Consider the following 13,736-nt stretch of genomic DNA (forward strand, 5'->3'; position numbering starts at 1 on the left):
GGGAAGTCTCCAATTCACACGTCCCACGTCAGATTTTGGGAATGAAACCCTTGGCTCCGGGAAAAGAAAGAAGTATTTTTGCATGAATGAAGGCAGAAACACCAGTTTGACTTCTGGAGGCAGGAACGAGCTCTTACAGCAGGATAAAAACGATATGGAAAAACCAGCATAATTTCTGGGATCAGTCTTTCCCACCTCATCCTCATTCCCTGCCTCCTGGCAGCATCCCAGTGCCAGGATCCCAGTGCCAGGATCCCAGCATCCCAGGGAGCCTCAGCAGCAGGACATTCCCACGAGTTTCCACTACAGTTAAGACCAAAAAATCATCAATTAAACAAGCAAACCTGGACCCTCCCAGGAGTGCAAAGAATTCCATTCTTTCCTGGCCCTTCCCAGGAGCGCAAAGAATTCCATTCTTTCCTGGCCCTTCCCAGGAGTGCAAAGAGCTGCTCCAAGCAACAAACCCACCCCAATGTGAGAAATCCGGAGGTAAAAACACACTTGTATTAAAGAGAAAGATTCAACCCTTAGAAATCCCATTCCATTAGGACTTGGAATAAAAATTCCTTAGGACTTGGAACAAAAAACTCCTTAAGGACTTGGATTAAAGATCGGGATCCCAGCAGGGTGGTGACAGGACACCTCATTCCCAATGGAGCTGCCTTTGGGATTTTATCCTGTGTCAGCTCCTGATCCTCACTTTGCTTTGGGATTTCAGAACCAGGATCCCTCCCCCATTCCCTTTTCCCAGCCAATTCCATTCTTTCCTGGACCTTCCCAGGAATGCAAAGAGCTGCTCCAAGCAACAAGCCTACCACAAATCTCCCAACTTTGAGAAACTTGGGGTAAAAACACACTTGTATTAGAGAAAAGAGAGAGATTCAACCTTAAGAAATCCCATTTCATTAGATCTTGGAGTAAAAATTCCTCGGGACTTGGAATAAAGATCAGGATCCCAGCAGGGTGGTGACAGGACACCTCATTCCCAATGGAGCTGCCTCTGGGATTTTATCCCATGTCAGCTCCTGATCCTCCCTTTGGGATTTCAGAACCAGGATCCCTCCCCCCTTCCCTTTTCCCAGCCAATTCCATTCTTCCCAGAGCCACCCCAGCTCCTCCCATCGACCCCCTGGGAGGTCTGGGATGCCCCAATGCCGTTCCACATTCAGTAAATCACCGACTCCGAGTTGTTCTTTCCAGTCTTTATTGGAAGTGCAAACCTCTGGGAAGAACAACTCCCTGCTGGAAGCTCCTGTGGCTGCCCCGGGTGGAAGCTGTGTCCGGGTGGAGCCCCTGGGGGGGTTCCATGGAGATTCCAAGGGGGATACACGGAGGTTCCAGGGGGATACACGGAGGTTCCAGGGGGTTACGCAGCCGTCGCCTTCTGCTTGTAGGTCGCCATCATCTTCTTGATCTCAGCAATGGCCTTCCCAGGGTTCAGACCCTACAGGGAAGAGCTGGTCAGTTCCTCTGGAAAACCTGGAGCATCCTCCCTCCCCCCCCTCATCCAACTCGGAGTAAACTCACTGCTCAGAAACAGTTGGGAGAGGAGCTGCTCAACACCCCTTTTTCCCAAAAGCTGGAGGAAAACGTGATGCTGTGCCTCCTTTCAAACACTGGAGGTTCCAGGACGGATCCCAGCTCCCAAATATGCTGCTACTCATAAGAAGAGTTGGCAGAGGAGCTGCTCAGCCCCTCTTTGCCCTAAAGCCTGGACTCCAGCCTAACTCAGGCTGCATTTCCAGAGCTGGTTGAGGAGGGTCAGGACACCCAGGGCCAGCTTGGGCACTGCCCCGGGCTGGGGGGGCATTCCAGGGAGGTCAGGCCGTGCTGAGCCAGCTCTGCTCCATCCAGCCGCCACTTCCATGGGAAGAGCAGAGCAGCCTGGAGCAGGCAGGGAGCTGGGAGCTCTCCTGGAGGCTGGAGCAGCAGCACCTCCCTGTGCCTGCAGACAAACACTCCCTCAGCTTTGGAGTCGGGTTTAATCAGCAACGCTGGGATCAAAGGGGAGAAGGAGCCCTGGGGACTTTAATGAAGCTCAAGCAGGACTGAATTCCACATTTTTATGGGTGTTTGGACTTCTGGAGGCAGGAAACAGGCTTGGAGCAGCCTGGCAGGGATGGCACAAGGGAGGTGGAATTATTAACAAAGAAAAACTGAGTGTGGAGGCACTGGGGGGGTGAACAAGGTCGGGGCACAACATGGAAATACTCCAGCTGAGCTTCCTTCAGGTTTTTCTACAAAACAGACACACTTCCATTGCAAAGGTCCTTAATCCTGCAGGACTGGTGCCAAAGCAAGCAATCCTAAGCCCAAAATGAGAGGGGGATCCAGTGTGGGACAGGGAATGAGCAGGAATTACCCCTGGTGCAGATCCCACCAGGTCTTCCATGCTGATCAGGACAGCCAGGACTAGGGAATGTGAGTGGGAATGTGTTATTAACCATAAATCTGCCTCACATTTCAGCCCAAGTGCTGTTTCCCTACATTCCTACAAACAGCCAAGTCTTGGGTTTCACCTTCCCCTTCAGCTGAGCTCTGGGTCACACCAGGTGATGAGCCAGCTCCCTAAAAAAGGAGGAATTATGTGCTGTCAGGGAATCACTGGAAAAATACCCCCCCAAATGAGCCTGAGCTCCTGACAGACACATCCTCCCAGATCTCAGGCAGCTCATCCTCCCCACACCTGTGATCCACTCCAACATTTCCCACTATTCCACAGCCCAAGGAACGACTCCACCACCAGGTGCAGGGAAAGGTTGTCTGGAAAGCAGCAGAGCTGCCGGGAAAGCAGAATTCCATCAGCAGGGTTAGATGGGATATTGGGAAGGAATCATTCCCTGGGAGGGTGGGGAGGCCCTGGCACGGGGTGCCCAGAGAAGCTGTGGCTGCCCCATCCCTGGAAGTGTCCAAGGCCAGGTTGGAGCAACCTGGGACAGTGGAAGGTGTCCCTGCCCATGGCAGGGGGTGGAACGGGATGAACTTTGAGGTCCCTTCGAACCCAGACCATTCCAGGACTTGCTTTGCCCAACAACAGGCACAAGGTCACTCAAGATGAGGAAGAGGCATGGTCTGATTTGGGCAAGTTTGCTCAATTCTCCAAAGAAATTCCAGAGAGAACTTCCCTGGAGCATTTCTGGCAGTGCCCCACTATCCCACTCCTAAATCCTGGGGACAGAAAGGTCCTCCAAGCCCCAGCTGAGGAGGAAGGGATGTTGTGATCCAGCCCCTGCCCCAGCCCTGCATGCTCCCGGCTGCAGGAACGCTGGGTCTCACAGGGCTGAGCGAGTCAGGGCAAGTTTGAGAAAAAGAGAAACCCAAGAGGATGTTTTCCCATCAGTGTCAAGCTGGGTGCATGGAAAGGAGCCAGGAACTCCAGTAAGGACATGGAGAAGGCTTTGGGGAGCCCTCGGTGTGGCCTGACAGTACCTCAAGGGGGGTTATGGAAAGGAGGGAGAGGGACGGATTGTGACAGGACAATGGTTTAAACTGCCAGAGGGCAGGGATAGATGGGATTTGGGGAAGGAATTCCTCCCTGTGAGGGTGGGGAGGCCCTGGCACAGGCTGCTCAGAGAAGCTGTGGCTGCCCCAGCCCTGGAAATGTTGGAGCAACCTGGGCTAGTGGAAGGTGTCCCTGCCTGTGGCAGGGCCGGGATGGGATGAGCTTTAAGGTCCCTCCCAAGCCAACCCATTGCAGGCCTGTCCGTGAGCACACCCCCACCTTGGGGCAGGTCCTGGTGCAGTTCATGATGGTGTGGCAGCGGTACAGGGAGAAGGGGTCCTGCAGCTGGGCCAGCCGCTCCTCCGTGTAGTCGTCCCGCGAGTCGATCATCCAGCGGTAGGCCTGCAAAGCAGAGGATCTCACAGCCCAGGAACACTCCTCGGGGCTGGCACCAACCAGGGGGAGAGTGTAACCATCCCACACGGGAGTTCAGGGGGATTGGGTTGTTTCACATCTGCAAATACGGGTGCTGGGAACAGAGGGACCCTCACCTGCATGAGGACGGCGGGGCCCAGGTACTTGTCCCCGTTCCACCAGTAGCTGGGGCAGCTGGTGCTGCAGCAGGCACACAGGATGCACTCGTAGAGCCCGTCCTGGGGGGCACAGCACACTCTGTCACTGCAGGAACTCCCCACAGGGGCACTGCCACCAGCACCGCCCTCCCCTCCGGAACCGCCACCAAACCCTTCCCTTTGCTGCTGGAGCAAAGCAACTGAAACAAGGCACACAGAATCCCCCCAGCCCAACCCAGGACCCCCAGCTCAGGGCCAGGAGCTGGAATTTGATGGTCCTTGTGGGTCTCTTCCAACTCAGGGTATTCTGATTTTATGACCCACGTAATAAACCAGTGTTTCTGACAACAGGGGGAAATGCGTGAACTGAAGGAAAACATAGAAGTTGCTTGATTTTCCTGCATTCCTGCCTTCCTTCCAGCCTGTCCCAGCGAGGGAAGGAACAGAGAGGTCACCAGTTAACAATTCAAGGCCGTGCTACAGAAGGAAGGAAGAGCAAAGTCTGCCCAGCAGCCTCCAGGAGAGCCTGGAGCTTGTCCTTCGGAGCAGGCAAAGGAACGGTGCCAGCCTTCAGTCACTGCCCCATTTTTATAGAGAATAAGGACTTTTTCTTTCAGGCACAGAAGAACAGAAAGTTAGTCCTACACAGAAGTCATTCGGGTACTTTTAGTTTTGCTTATTTCTACTTCATTAAGAAAAAAAATCGCCCCGGACAGAAGAGAAACTGAGGAGCTGAGGGGCTCCAAAGTCTCTTTGTAGCTCCTCAACCTCCCCCAAACTAAAAGACAAGAGTCCAACTCGACTTCATTTAAGTATCTGAAAGTTATTTTGGAAGAAAAGGCTCATTAAATTCAGTTTTGGAAAATCCCTGATGCCAGAATTCCCAGCAGCTTGGAACAAGCCCTTGGAAAGCCTTGCCAAGAGGGAGGTCAGAGCGACCCCCCCTCTAAATTTGTCTCATTTCTAATTGCACCATTTCACAGCATTTACAGAAAAAGGGGGGAATTTTTCAGCTGGCACCATATCCAAGTTTGTCCTGCACCCAAAGGAAGAGCAAGCTCAGCACCGAGATCAAAGGCAGGTTCCCCAGCTGTGCCCGGGGTGAAGCAGCTCTGCCCTCCCTTCCAGGTTCCCTGATTTCTCCTGGAAGGAGAAAGTGAGTCCAAGGAGGGGGAAATCCCTTCAGTCCTTACACATGGATCAGATAATGCTGGGAAGTGGAGGAGAAGAAATTGTTGCCTTTGGATAGAGATTCCTTCACCCTGTGGTTGTTCAGATGTCACAGTCACTGTCGACACCTGGGACTAGGCTATTACGGGATGTCCCTGCAGACACACACAGTGGGATCCTCCCAAAGATCTCTGCAGTTCAGGTTTTTCCCTGAATTCCCTTTAATCAGCCTCCCTTTTTTCTGTCCATATCCACCTCTGCTTTCCCAAAATGCAGCCCTGGTGCCTCCTCAGTGACAGCACTGCTGTGGAGCAGGCTGAGCTTTGGATCATGGAATGGTGGATCCATCAAGGCAGGACAGAGGGGAAAAAACCTGCTGATTTCCTGATCCTGACTGTAGCAGCCAGGGAAACCCACCCCAAAACTTACCCACACTCTCAGCTTTTTAAAAAGCTGTCATGGCCCAGACACCTTTCAGGTTCCTGGAGAAATTTTGGATCTCCATCACCAAAAACATCCCCTCAAAATAACGCTCTGTTTAAGACAGACACCCAAAAACCTGCACTCCCGCTCGTGTCTCCACATCCACAAGGACTTGGCTTTTGCCATGAGTTTTCCAGGTTGTAAATCCCAGCAAGCTCTGCCCCGTGCGCCGCAGGCCAGGCAGACACACAGAGCCCAGCCTTATCTGCCCTGGAACAGGACGAGCCTGGAGCCTGCCCAGCATCTCCACAACACAGGGCTGGGAATGGGATCAGAGTGCCCAGGGCAGCCCCAGCTCCATCTCCAGGGCCAACACCCCCCTGGGCAGTGGCCCTGCCGTGCCCTGCACCGCAGGGACAGGTCCCACCGCGCCGGGGCTGCGGCAGCTGCGGGCAGTGAGAACCTGCTGCACGTTAAGGTTTAAGCCTGGTCTTATCTGGGAGGGGTTTTAAGGGGGGAGAAGAAGCAGTGACCAGTTTCTGACGGTCTTCTATGGACTGCAGGTACTGCTGCTGGCCCTCCTTGGACTTGTCCTTCTTCTTCAGGTACGGCTCGATGGATTTGTACTGGGCATAGAAGTTACTCAGGTCCTGCGGGTCACAGAGCAGAGAGGTCACAGTTATTAGGATGAATTTTATACAAGTACAGAATATCCTGAGCTGGAAGGGACCCCCAAGGACTGAGTCCAACTGCTGGCCCTGCCCAGACACCCCAACAATCCCCCCCTGTCCCTCAGAGCACTGTTCAAACCCTCCTGGAGCTCTGGCAGCCTTGGGGCCGTGGCACTGCCCTGGGGAGCCTGGTCAGTGCCAACCACCCTCTGGGGGAAGAACCTTTTCCTGATGTCCCACCTGACCCTCCCTGGCACAGCCTCGTGTCACACCAGACCAAAGTTCTGCAGGAGAGATCCAGCACCTGCCCCGCTCCAACAAAAGGTGGCATCTCCTACCTCCACCTGCCACATTCCTCCAAGGGAGGACACATTTAGTCACTGCAGACCCACCCAAAAACCAGCAGCACGAGGAACACATGAAATGGGAGACCTGATCTTGGCTGGCACCTCCCAGTGCCATCCTTCCCACCCCAACCTGCCTGGAACGGTGCCAGCCATGGTCCCAAGCTGGCACTCACCGGGACAAGGTCCTTCACCACGTACATGTGGGGCAGAGGGTAGATTTTGGTGACCTTGCTGAGATCAGAGTCGATTTTTTTGATGCAGGCCAGCGTGTTCCCCCCTCCAATGTTCATGGCACAGGAGCCACAGATGCCTGAGTGGGAGAAAAGCAGTAAAGGGTTAAATTTGCCCTCTTAAAGAAGATCCTCCTGGCCCCAAACATTCCCCTGGGCTGCCTTGAAGAAACTCTACGTGAGAAGAGAAATGACAGGAGTTGCCACTGGGCCAAACATGTTGTTACTTAAATAAAAAACAAACGCAGGAGTCGCTTTCATCAAAGCCCAAACACATTCTCAGTGGTGAAGCTCCTTCCACAACACAAAACAAAGTGGCTTGGACACCTCATGGCTTCCAAATCATTCATTAGGTTTAAGTTTTTCGGGAGGGGAACACACTGAGCTTTGCTCAGAGGTTTGAAGCACGAGGTTGTGTTGGTGTGAGGCAGCTAAAAATAAGATTATAACGTGGGCAACTGATGCATCTTCATCAGTTATGGAATTACAGGATTGTTGGGGTGGAAGGGACCTCTGGAGATCATCCAGTCCAACCACCTGCCAAGGCAGGGTCACCTGGAGCAGGTGACACAGGAATGGGTCTGGAATGCCTCTGGAGAGGGAGACTCCGGGCCCTCCTTGGGCAGCTCTGCCACCTTCCACAGAAACAATTTCTTCCAGATGTTCAGATGGAATTTCTTGTACTTTAGTTTATGGCCATTGCTCCTCATCCTGTTGTTGGGCACCCTGGGAAGAGTCCGGCACCGTCCTCTTGGAGATATTTTATAGGGATTCACGAGATCCCCTCTCAGTCTTCTCCTCTCTGGACTAATCAGGCTCAGCTCCCGCAGTCTCTCCTCATCAGAGAGCAGAAAAATGGTCCAAAGCATCCCTGCAAATCAGGACTATAAACCCAAATCCCTCAGACAGGAGGGTTTTGGTGCCTGTGCAGAGCAGTGCCACGAGCTGTGCTGCCAAAGGTGAGAGGACAGACACTGCCCAGAGCTAGCAGCATAAAACAGCCTGATAAATAGATTAAATGACATCACTAACGACCTCCAGTAATACAAGGATCAGCTGAAGCCCAGGAAAGCCAAGCTTGACAAGAAAACCACTGCAGAAGTGTCCCAGATACTCCTCATGTGAGAAGGAGACAAATGCTGCAAGGGTAAAACTCCAGTTCCAGAGGATCTGCCCCATCCCAGCTGAGCTGAGTGCCAGGAACGTCCCTGCCAGCCAGCCCTGCTGCCAGGCTCCCCTGGCACTGCACCAGGGTCATTCCTCTCACTGCAGAAACGGTGACAAGTATTTTCCAGCCAGGGTTGCAGCCTCAGGACCACGTGTTCCCAGCAGGAATGTGGGAGCTGGGCTGTTTTTTGCCCTGCGTGGCAGAAAAGGGGCAAGATTGAACCAGCCTAGCTTGAAAACCTGTCTTCTCCAAGGAAAGTATTCAGGGCAATGCATTCCAGCTTGGGAATCTTTTGGCTATCTAAATATCAGACACTGAGAACAAGCATTCCCCATGGAATTCCTCCACCTGCTATGCAGATTCCAGAGGAAATGGCTGTGTTGGAGCTTTTCATTTCCATCCAAGTCCAAACATCTTTAGGCAGCAACTGGCCTTAAACTTCTTCCCCTTGCAAACCCACCTCATTAAATCCAAAGCTGTTCCACAAAGGAATGCATTTCACAACAACCTCCCTTCTTGCTTTTCCACAACTCAGCATCCCAACGTGACCCCGGAACGAGGAGGATTTTTACAGGGAAAGTCACCCAACAGGGAAGTTTTACTGCAGCTCCAGACCTGCTGATTTGTACCTGCATGAGGAGCAGCCACAACAGAAAACCACTGGCTGCCCTTTTCCTCAATCAATCCCTGGGCTTAGTCAAAGGGCCAAGAAAAAGATTCCTGAAGCTATTCCTAGAAGTCCTAAGTGCTCTTCCAGTTACACCCTGTCTTATTTCCACAGCAGCGCTGAAACAGCCCCTACAAGTCGTTCCCATTCCACCTCTGCCCCCTCAGTCTGGCTGCTGGAATCTCTCCTTGGATTTGCCCACGCAGCCCAGCACTGGAGGGCAGCAGGATGAACCAGATTAGGAGAGAAACTGGAACAACTGGGGCTGGTGGAAGGCAAACCCAGCTGAGCTGGGTGATTACAGCCTCTGAGCACGAGCTCTGCCTTTGCTGCTCCATTCACTGAGTGTTTCTTACACACAGCTGGGAGAGTCTTCCAGAGCTACACGTCCACTGTCAGCAACAAACAGTATTCCAGGCAGGAATTCCAGTATTCCAGGAAAATCCTTCTTACCTTCCCTACAGGACCTACGGAAGGTCAGGGTGGAGTCCATCTCGTTTTTAATCTTGATCAGAGCATCAAGCACCATGGGCCCACACCTAAAGCAGAAAACAGGGTCAGTTCACCTGGAGAATCCACCCAGACTCAGGGCTGGACTTCTGGCACCCCAACTAAGCAGCACCTAAAAGGGTTTTGGATCAGCTACAATTAATACACATTTTTTGGCAATCCCAGGCAATAAAACAGACATTTCTTGATGAGGGTGGGAGTCAAACCCTTTCTCCTGCCGATGCCCTGAAGGTTCAGACAGCACAACTCAACCCCAAGTGCCTTGTACTGGTTCTCTTTGCTTTTGGGTCAGGCTTTAACAAGTCAGTCTGTCCCCATTAGTCACAAGAGACACATAAAACCAAACAGTCGTGGACAACTTCTGTAATTTTCTATCCAGCAGACAGGGCAACACCCAGAAATTATCCACCAGTGCAAGTCACACAGAAATCTGAGTCCTCTGTCACGGGGTTCTTAAGTAGGGGCTGGGGAATTTGTGTGTGGAACTCCTGGAAAGGGCTCGGGGTGAATTCCTGGGGCAGGAGCACGGCACCAGCTGGAGCTCAGGGAAATGCAGGATGTGTCCAGGAGAAGGTTTCTGCACCACAGGGAATCTGAACCCCTTCCCAGAATCCCAGGGAAGCAGGAGCTGTCTTGGGGATCCCACACCAAAGTGTGCAGGTGGCTCCTACAAGCTTAATATGGCCTGAAAATTAGAGGCAACTCAGTGGAAACAAACTTCCACCTTCTCTCCCAGCTCTGGGACTGGGAGTTACACATGGAGTGTCCTTTTGGAACACTGAATCCCAGGATGGTTTGGCTTGGGAGGGACCTTAAAGATCGTCCAGTGCCACCCCCTGCCATGGGCAGGGACACCTTCCACCAGCCCAGGTTGCTCCAAGCCCCGTCCAACCTGGCCTTGGACACTCCAGGGCTGGGGCAGCCACAGCTTCTCTGGGCAGCCTGTGTCAGGGCCTCCCCACCCTCCCAGCCAGGAATTCCTTCCCAATATCCCACCTAAATCTCTCCCCTTTAGTTTCAAACCACATCCCCTTCTGGTACCACCTGCCCACATAAAAAAATCGCTCTCCCTCTTTTTTAGAAGCCCCAAAATTTTCCACATAAGTAAAGTTTACTGAAGTCTTCAAGTCTTCAGCACAACTCAGGGACACAGATAAAACCTCACAAAAGTCCCAAAACAAAGTGACCATTCCCTGCTGGGACACTGGCACTCAGGGCACAGTTTATTTGTCACACACTGGTGAGGGAGGGGCAAATAACCCCACAAAACCACAGTAAAATTTGTTATATAACTGATTATATTATCAGGGATTTTTTATTAATTATATTTAAAAAGATGTATTATTTTAAAATATACATTATATGATCTATTATATTATATATATAGAAATATATTATAGAAATATATTATATAATTATAAGTATGTAATGTAAAATATGTAATAAGTATGTAATGTAATATATGTAATAAGTATGTAATATATTATAGAAATATATTATATAAGTATGTAATGTATTCTATAATTTTATAGAAATATAAAATACATTATATAATTTAAAAGACATCTATATTATAACATTTTATAGAACTATATCTTCATATATTAAAATATATTAAACTCAAAACATTTTAATTATATTACCAATAAATTATTTGCAATAACAAAATTATTATTCATTAATCATTGAAATTTATTCTCTTATCAGGACATGCCATCAGTGTCCTCTGTGCTGAAGACAAGCTGCTCTGTAGCAACTGAGCAGCACCTTCGGGGCCACACCAAGCTTTACCATTCCCTGGAGCTCAGTGAGCTGCTGACACCTTTAGTACCTGGAGAACCTCTTCCCGCAGGGAATACTCACTTGTTGAGGTCCACCTCGTAGGTCTGCATGCGGGGTTTGTCCCCAGCTTTGTCGGGGTCCCATCTGTAGATGGCGAATTTCTTGAGCCGCGGCGCTGCCGCCGCTGCCGTCTGGGCTCCCCGGCACTCCTGGATCCACAGGGAAAACTGCCCTCAGCTCCCTCCATGGGCCTTGGGGCCAGGGAACAGGGTGACAGGAGGCAGCACTGCTTCGTATTTGGGGATTTGGAGAGGTTTGGGAACATCCTGACAAGGATTTGTGGGAGTGGTGCAACCTGTGATGCAACCCCCCCTATCCTGGGGCTCCCTCCTCCATGGGGCACTGGAGATAATCCCAAAATTAAGGGGCTCCCCCAGGTGTTCCTGCAGGTACCGTGGCCTTCAAACCCTGAAGGCTCTCCCTGCCCCCAAATTACCTCCAGAAGTTCCTAAATACTCCCTACCCAGCTCCGGGCCAACAAACCACCTCCTCGCGCTATTCCCCCAGGGAGCTTCTTCCTCCTCCAGGCCACCTTCCCATCTCACCTCTTCCTAAATCACCCCACATCCCTATTCCTCCTGTTCCCACACCTCTTCCCAACCCCTTTCTGGTGTGTTTCCCCCTCTCACAATTTCCTGTCAACCTTTATCTCCCCCTAAACCATTCCCAGACCCCTTCCTGCTTCTCTTCGCCCCCAGACCCTCCTCAGCATCCCCCTCACCGATCCTCTTCCCCCTCAGCTCACCCCCCTTTTCCCACCCACTCTTCCCACTTTTACCCCATCCTGGACCCCCTCCTGCCCAGAGCCCCCTCTGCCACTGATTCCCTTGTCCCGCAGCTCACCCCATTCTCCCACCTTTTACCGCATCCCAGACCTCGTCCAGCCCTCTCAGCCCCCTCTCCCATCCCTCCCCTCCTGCCCATTCCCAAATCCCACACACCCCCTCCAACTCCCACACAACCCCCAACCCCTCTGCCACTGATCCTCTTCACACCCGCCTTCTCCCACCGACTCCTCCCTCTTTTACCGCATCCCGGACCCCGTCCTGCCCCACAGCCCCTGCCCAGAGCCCCTTCTCCCACCCCTTCCCTCCTGTCCATCCGCAGCTCCCACACATTCCCCCCAACTCCCTCTGCCACTGATCCTCTTCCCACTGCCCTTCTCCCACCCACTCTTCCCGTCTTACCCCGCATCCCGGACCCCGTCCTGCCCCACAGCCCCCTCCCTCCATCCCCCTCTCCCACCCCTGACCTCCTTCCCCTCATGCCCAATCCCAAATCCCACACACCCCCTCCAGCCCCCCATCTCCCTCCACACTCCCTCCAGCCTCCCCTCTGCCCCCTGTCCCTCTGCCCCCTGTCCCTCCTCCCCGCGCCCCCCCGCACCCTCCCCGAGCCCCCCAGCCCCCTCACCGCCCGCGGCCCGGCCCGCAGGAGCCGTGCGGGGACGCGGTGCCTCAAGGAGACTCCGAGCGCGGCCGCCGCCATCTTGACGCTGCGCAGTTCCGAGCCCGCCGGAAGTGACCCCGGCGCCGCCATGTTGTGCGCTGAGGGGCAGGCGGGCTTCCTCCGCCATCTTGGGTGCGGCGGTGGCCTCAGGGCAGGTGCCATGTTGAGTGTGGCGCGCCTTGCGTTACAAAGCGGGGTGGCGGGGCCAGGACGCCTAAATCCCCCCTTGTTTTTGGTGTGAATCCCACAAAAACGACCCCTTGTTTTTTCATCAGTAATTCCCAGCCTCACTGCGTTTGCGCGGAGGTGCCCACACCGTCCCCTCACACGAGGGGACCTGCCCCAACACCAAGCGGGGAAAAATGGCGGGTGCGGGGGGTTAAAGAGTGACAGAACCATTGAGGTTGGAAAAGCCCTCCCAGATCATCGAGTCCAACCTGTGACCGATCCCCCCTTGTCACCCAGACCATGGCAATAAGTGCCACTGTCCAGTCTTCCCTTAAACACCTCCAGGGATGGTGATTCCACCACCTCCCTGTGCAGCCCCTTGCAAAAAAATGCCCCCCCCCCTTCTCTGAGGGCTTCCCTCCTTTTCTCTTACGATTATTACCCATTACTATTGAATTTCACGACTTTTTCCTCACAGCAAGTTTATTTCTGAAGTGAGTTGTGACCAACACATGCTGAAAAAGCCGCTGGGGGCAAAGGTGGAGGCAGGAAGAGAACAAGGACGAGGAGGGTGAAGAAGAGCAAGAGGAGGAGGCAAAGGTCTCAGTATTGTTACCAAACAAGGTTTTTTTTTAAAAAGGAGTTTATGCAGCAGTGGGGGAAATGCTGAGAGATTTAATCCATGGAATAGATAAGGGATGACAAGCAAGCAATGGGTGATGTCCGTGTGTTAGAAAAACAAAAGTTTGAGGCTTGATGTACTTTGGTGTTCTCAGACCTGGGGGAGAAAGGTTAACAAAACCTAGGAGAGAAATTTACTGTTGAGACTTGGACACCAGGAATGTAGGATTTATAAAGCACAAAGACACAGAAACCAGATATGTAGGATTTATAAAGCACAAAGACACAGAAACCAGATATGAAGAGGAAACTAGCAAAGACCATTACTGAGACTTTCCCTGTATGGGAAAAAGATAATAAAAAGACTGAAAATTAGCATGAGAAGCAAAAAATCAACAACAAATAGAAGATAGAATACTAATTAATTAAGATGACTATGTAATTTGTAAACCAATG

General features: G+C 52.2%; 2 protein-coding genes across 5 annotated transcripts in view; one reads left to right on the forward strand and one right to left on the reverse strand.

Annotated features, from left to right (window-relative positions):
• Positions 1–1,187: 1,187 nt before the first annotated feature.
• SDHB (succinate dehydrogenase complex iron sulfur subunit B) lies at positions 1,188–12,558 on the reverse strand. The gene is made up of 8 exons (XM_027711357.2): positions 12,456–12,558; positions 11,064–11,191; positions 9,144–9,229; positions 6,799–6,935; positions 6,141–6,257; positions 3,994–4,095; positions 3,722–3,844; positions 1,188–1,444 (listed from the first exon to the last, which is right to left on the reverse strand). The coding sequence occupies exons 1-8, from the start codon at positions 12,528–12,530 to the stop codon at positions 1,367–1,369; spliced, it is 846 nt and encodes a 281-aa protein (XP_027567158.1). The 5' UTR covers positions 12,531–12,558; the 3' UTR covers positions 1,188–1,366.
• The window catches only part of LOC113982817 (protein-arginine deiminase type-1-like), a 28,525-nt gene continuing 27,231 nt past the window's right edge, over positions 12,443–13,736 (forward strand). For 2 of the 4 annotated variants that reach the window (XM_027711354.2, XM_027711356.2), the window contains exon 1: positions 12,655–13,259. The gene's annotated coding sequence lies outside the window, so the exon portion shown is untranslated. The other 2 variants (XM_039390721.1, XM_039390720.1) reach the window with 2 other exon arrangements.

The sequence above is a fragment of the Pipra filicauda genome, unplaced genomic scaffold, assembly GCF_003945595.2.
Source record: "Pipra filicauda isolate LSUMZ 115617 unplaced genomic scaffold, ASM394559v2 scaffold867_size63296_pilon, whole genome shotgun sequence".
NCBI classification, from domain to species: Eukaryota; Metazoa; Chordata; class Aves; order Passeriformes; family Pipridae; genus Pipra; species Pipra filicauda.

Excerpts from the sequence above, each read along its gene's own strand:
- SDHB (XM_027711357.2), bottom strand. The coding sequence starts at position 12,530 with ATGGCGGCGGCCGCGCTCGGAGTCTCCTTGAGGCACCGCGTCCCCGCA. Across the intron at positions 4,096-6,140 it reads TAGAAGACCGTCAGAAACTG|GACGGGCTCTACGAGTGCAT; the intron begins GTCACTGCTTCT and ends TGTGCCCCCCAG. Across the intron at positions 1,445-3,721 it reads GCACCAGGACCTGCCCCAAG|GGTCTGAACCCTGGGAAGGC; the intron begins GTGGGGGTGTGC and ends TCTTCCCTGTAG.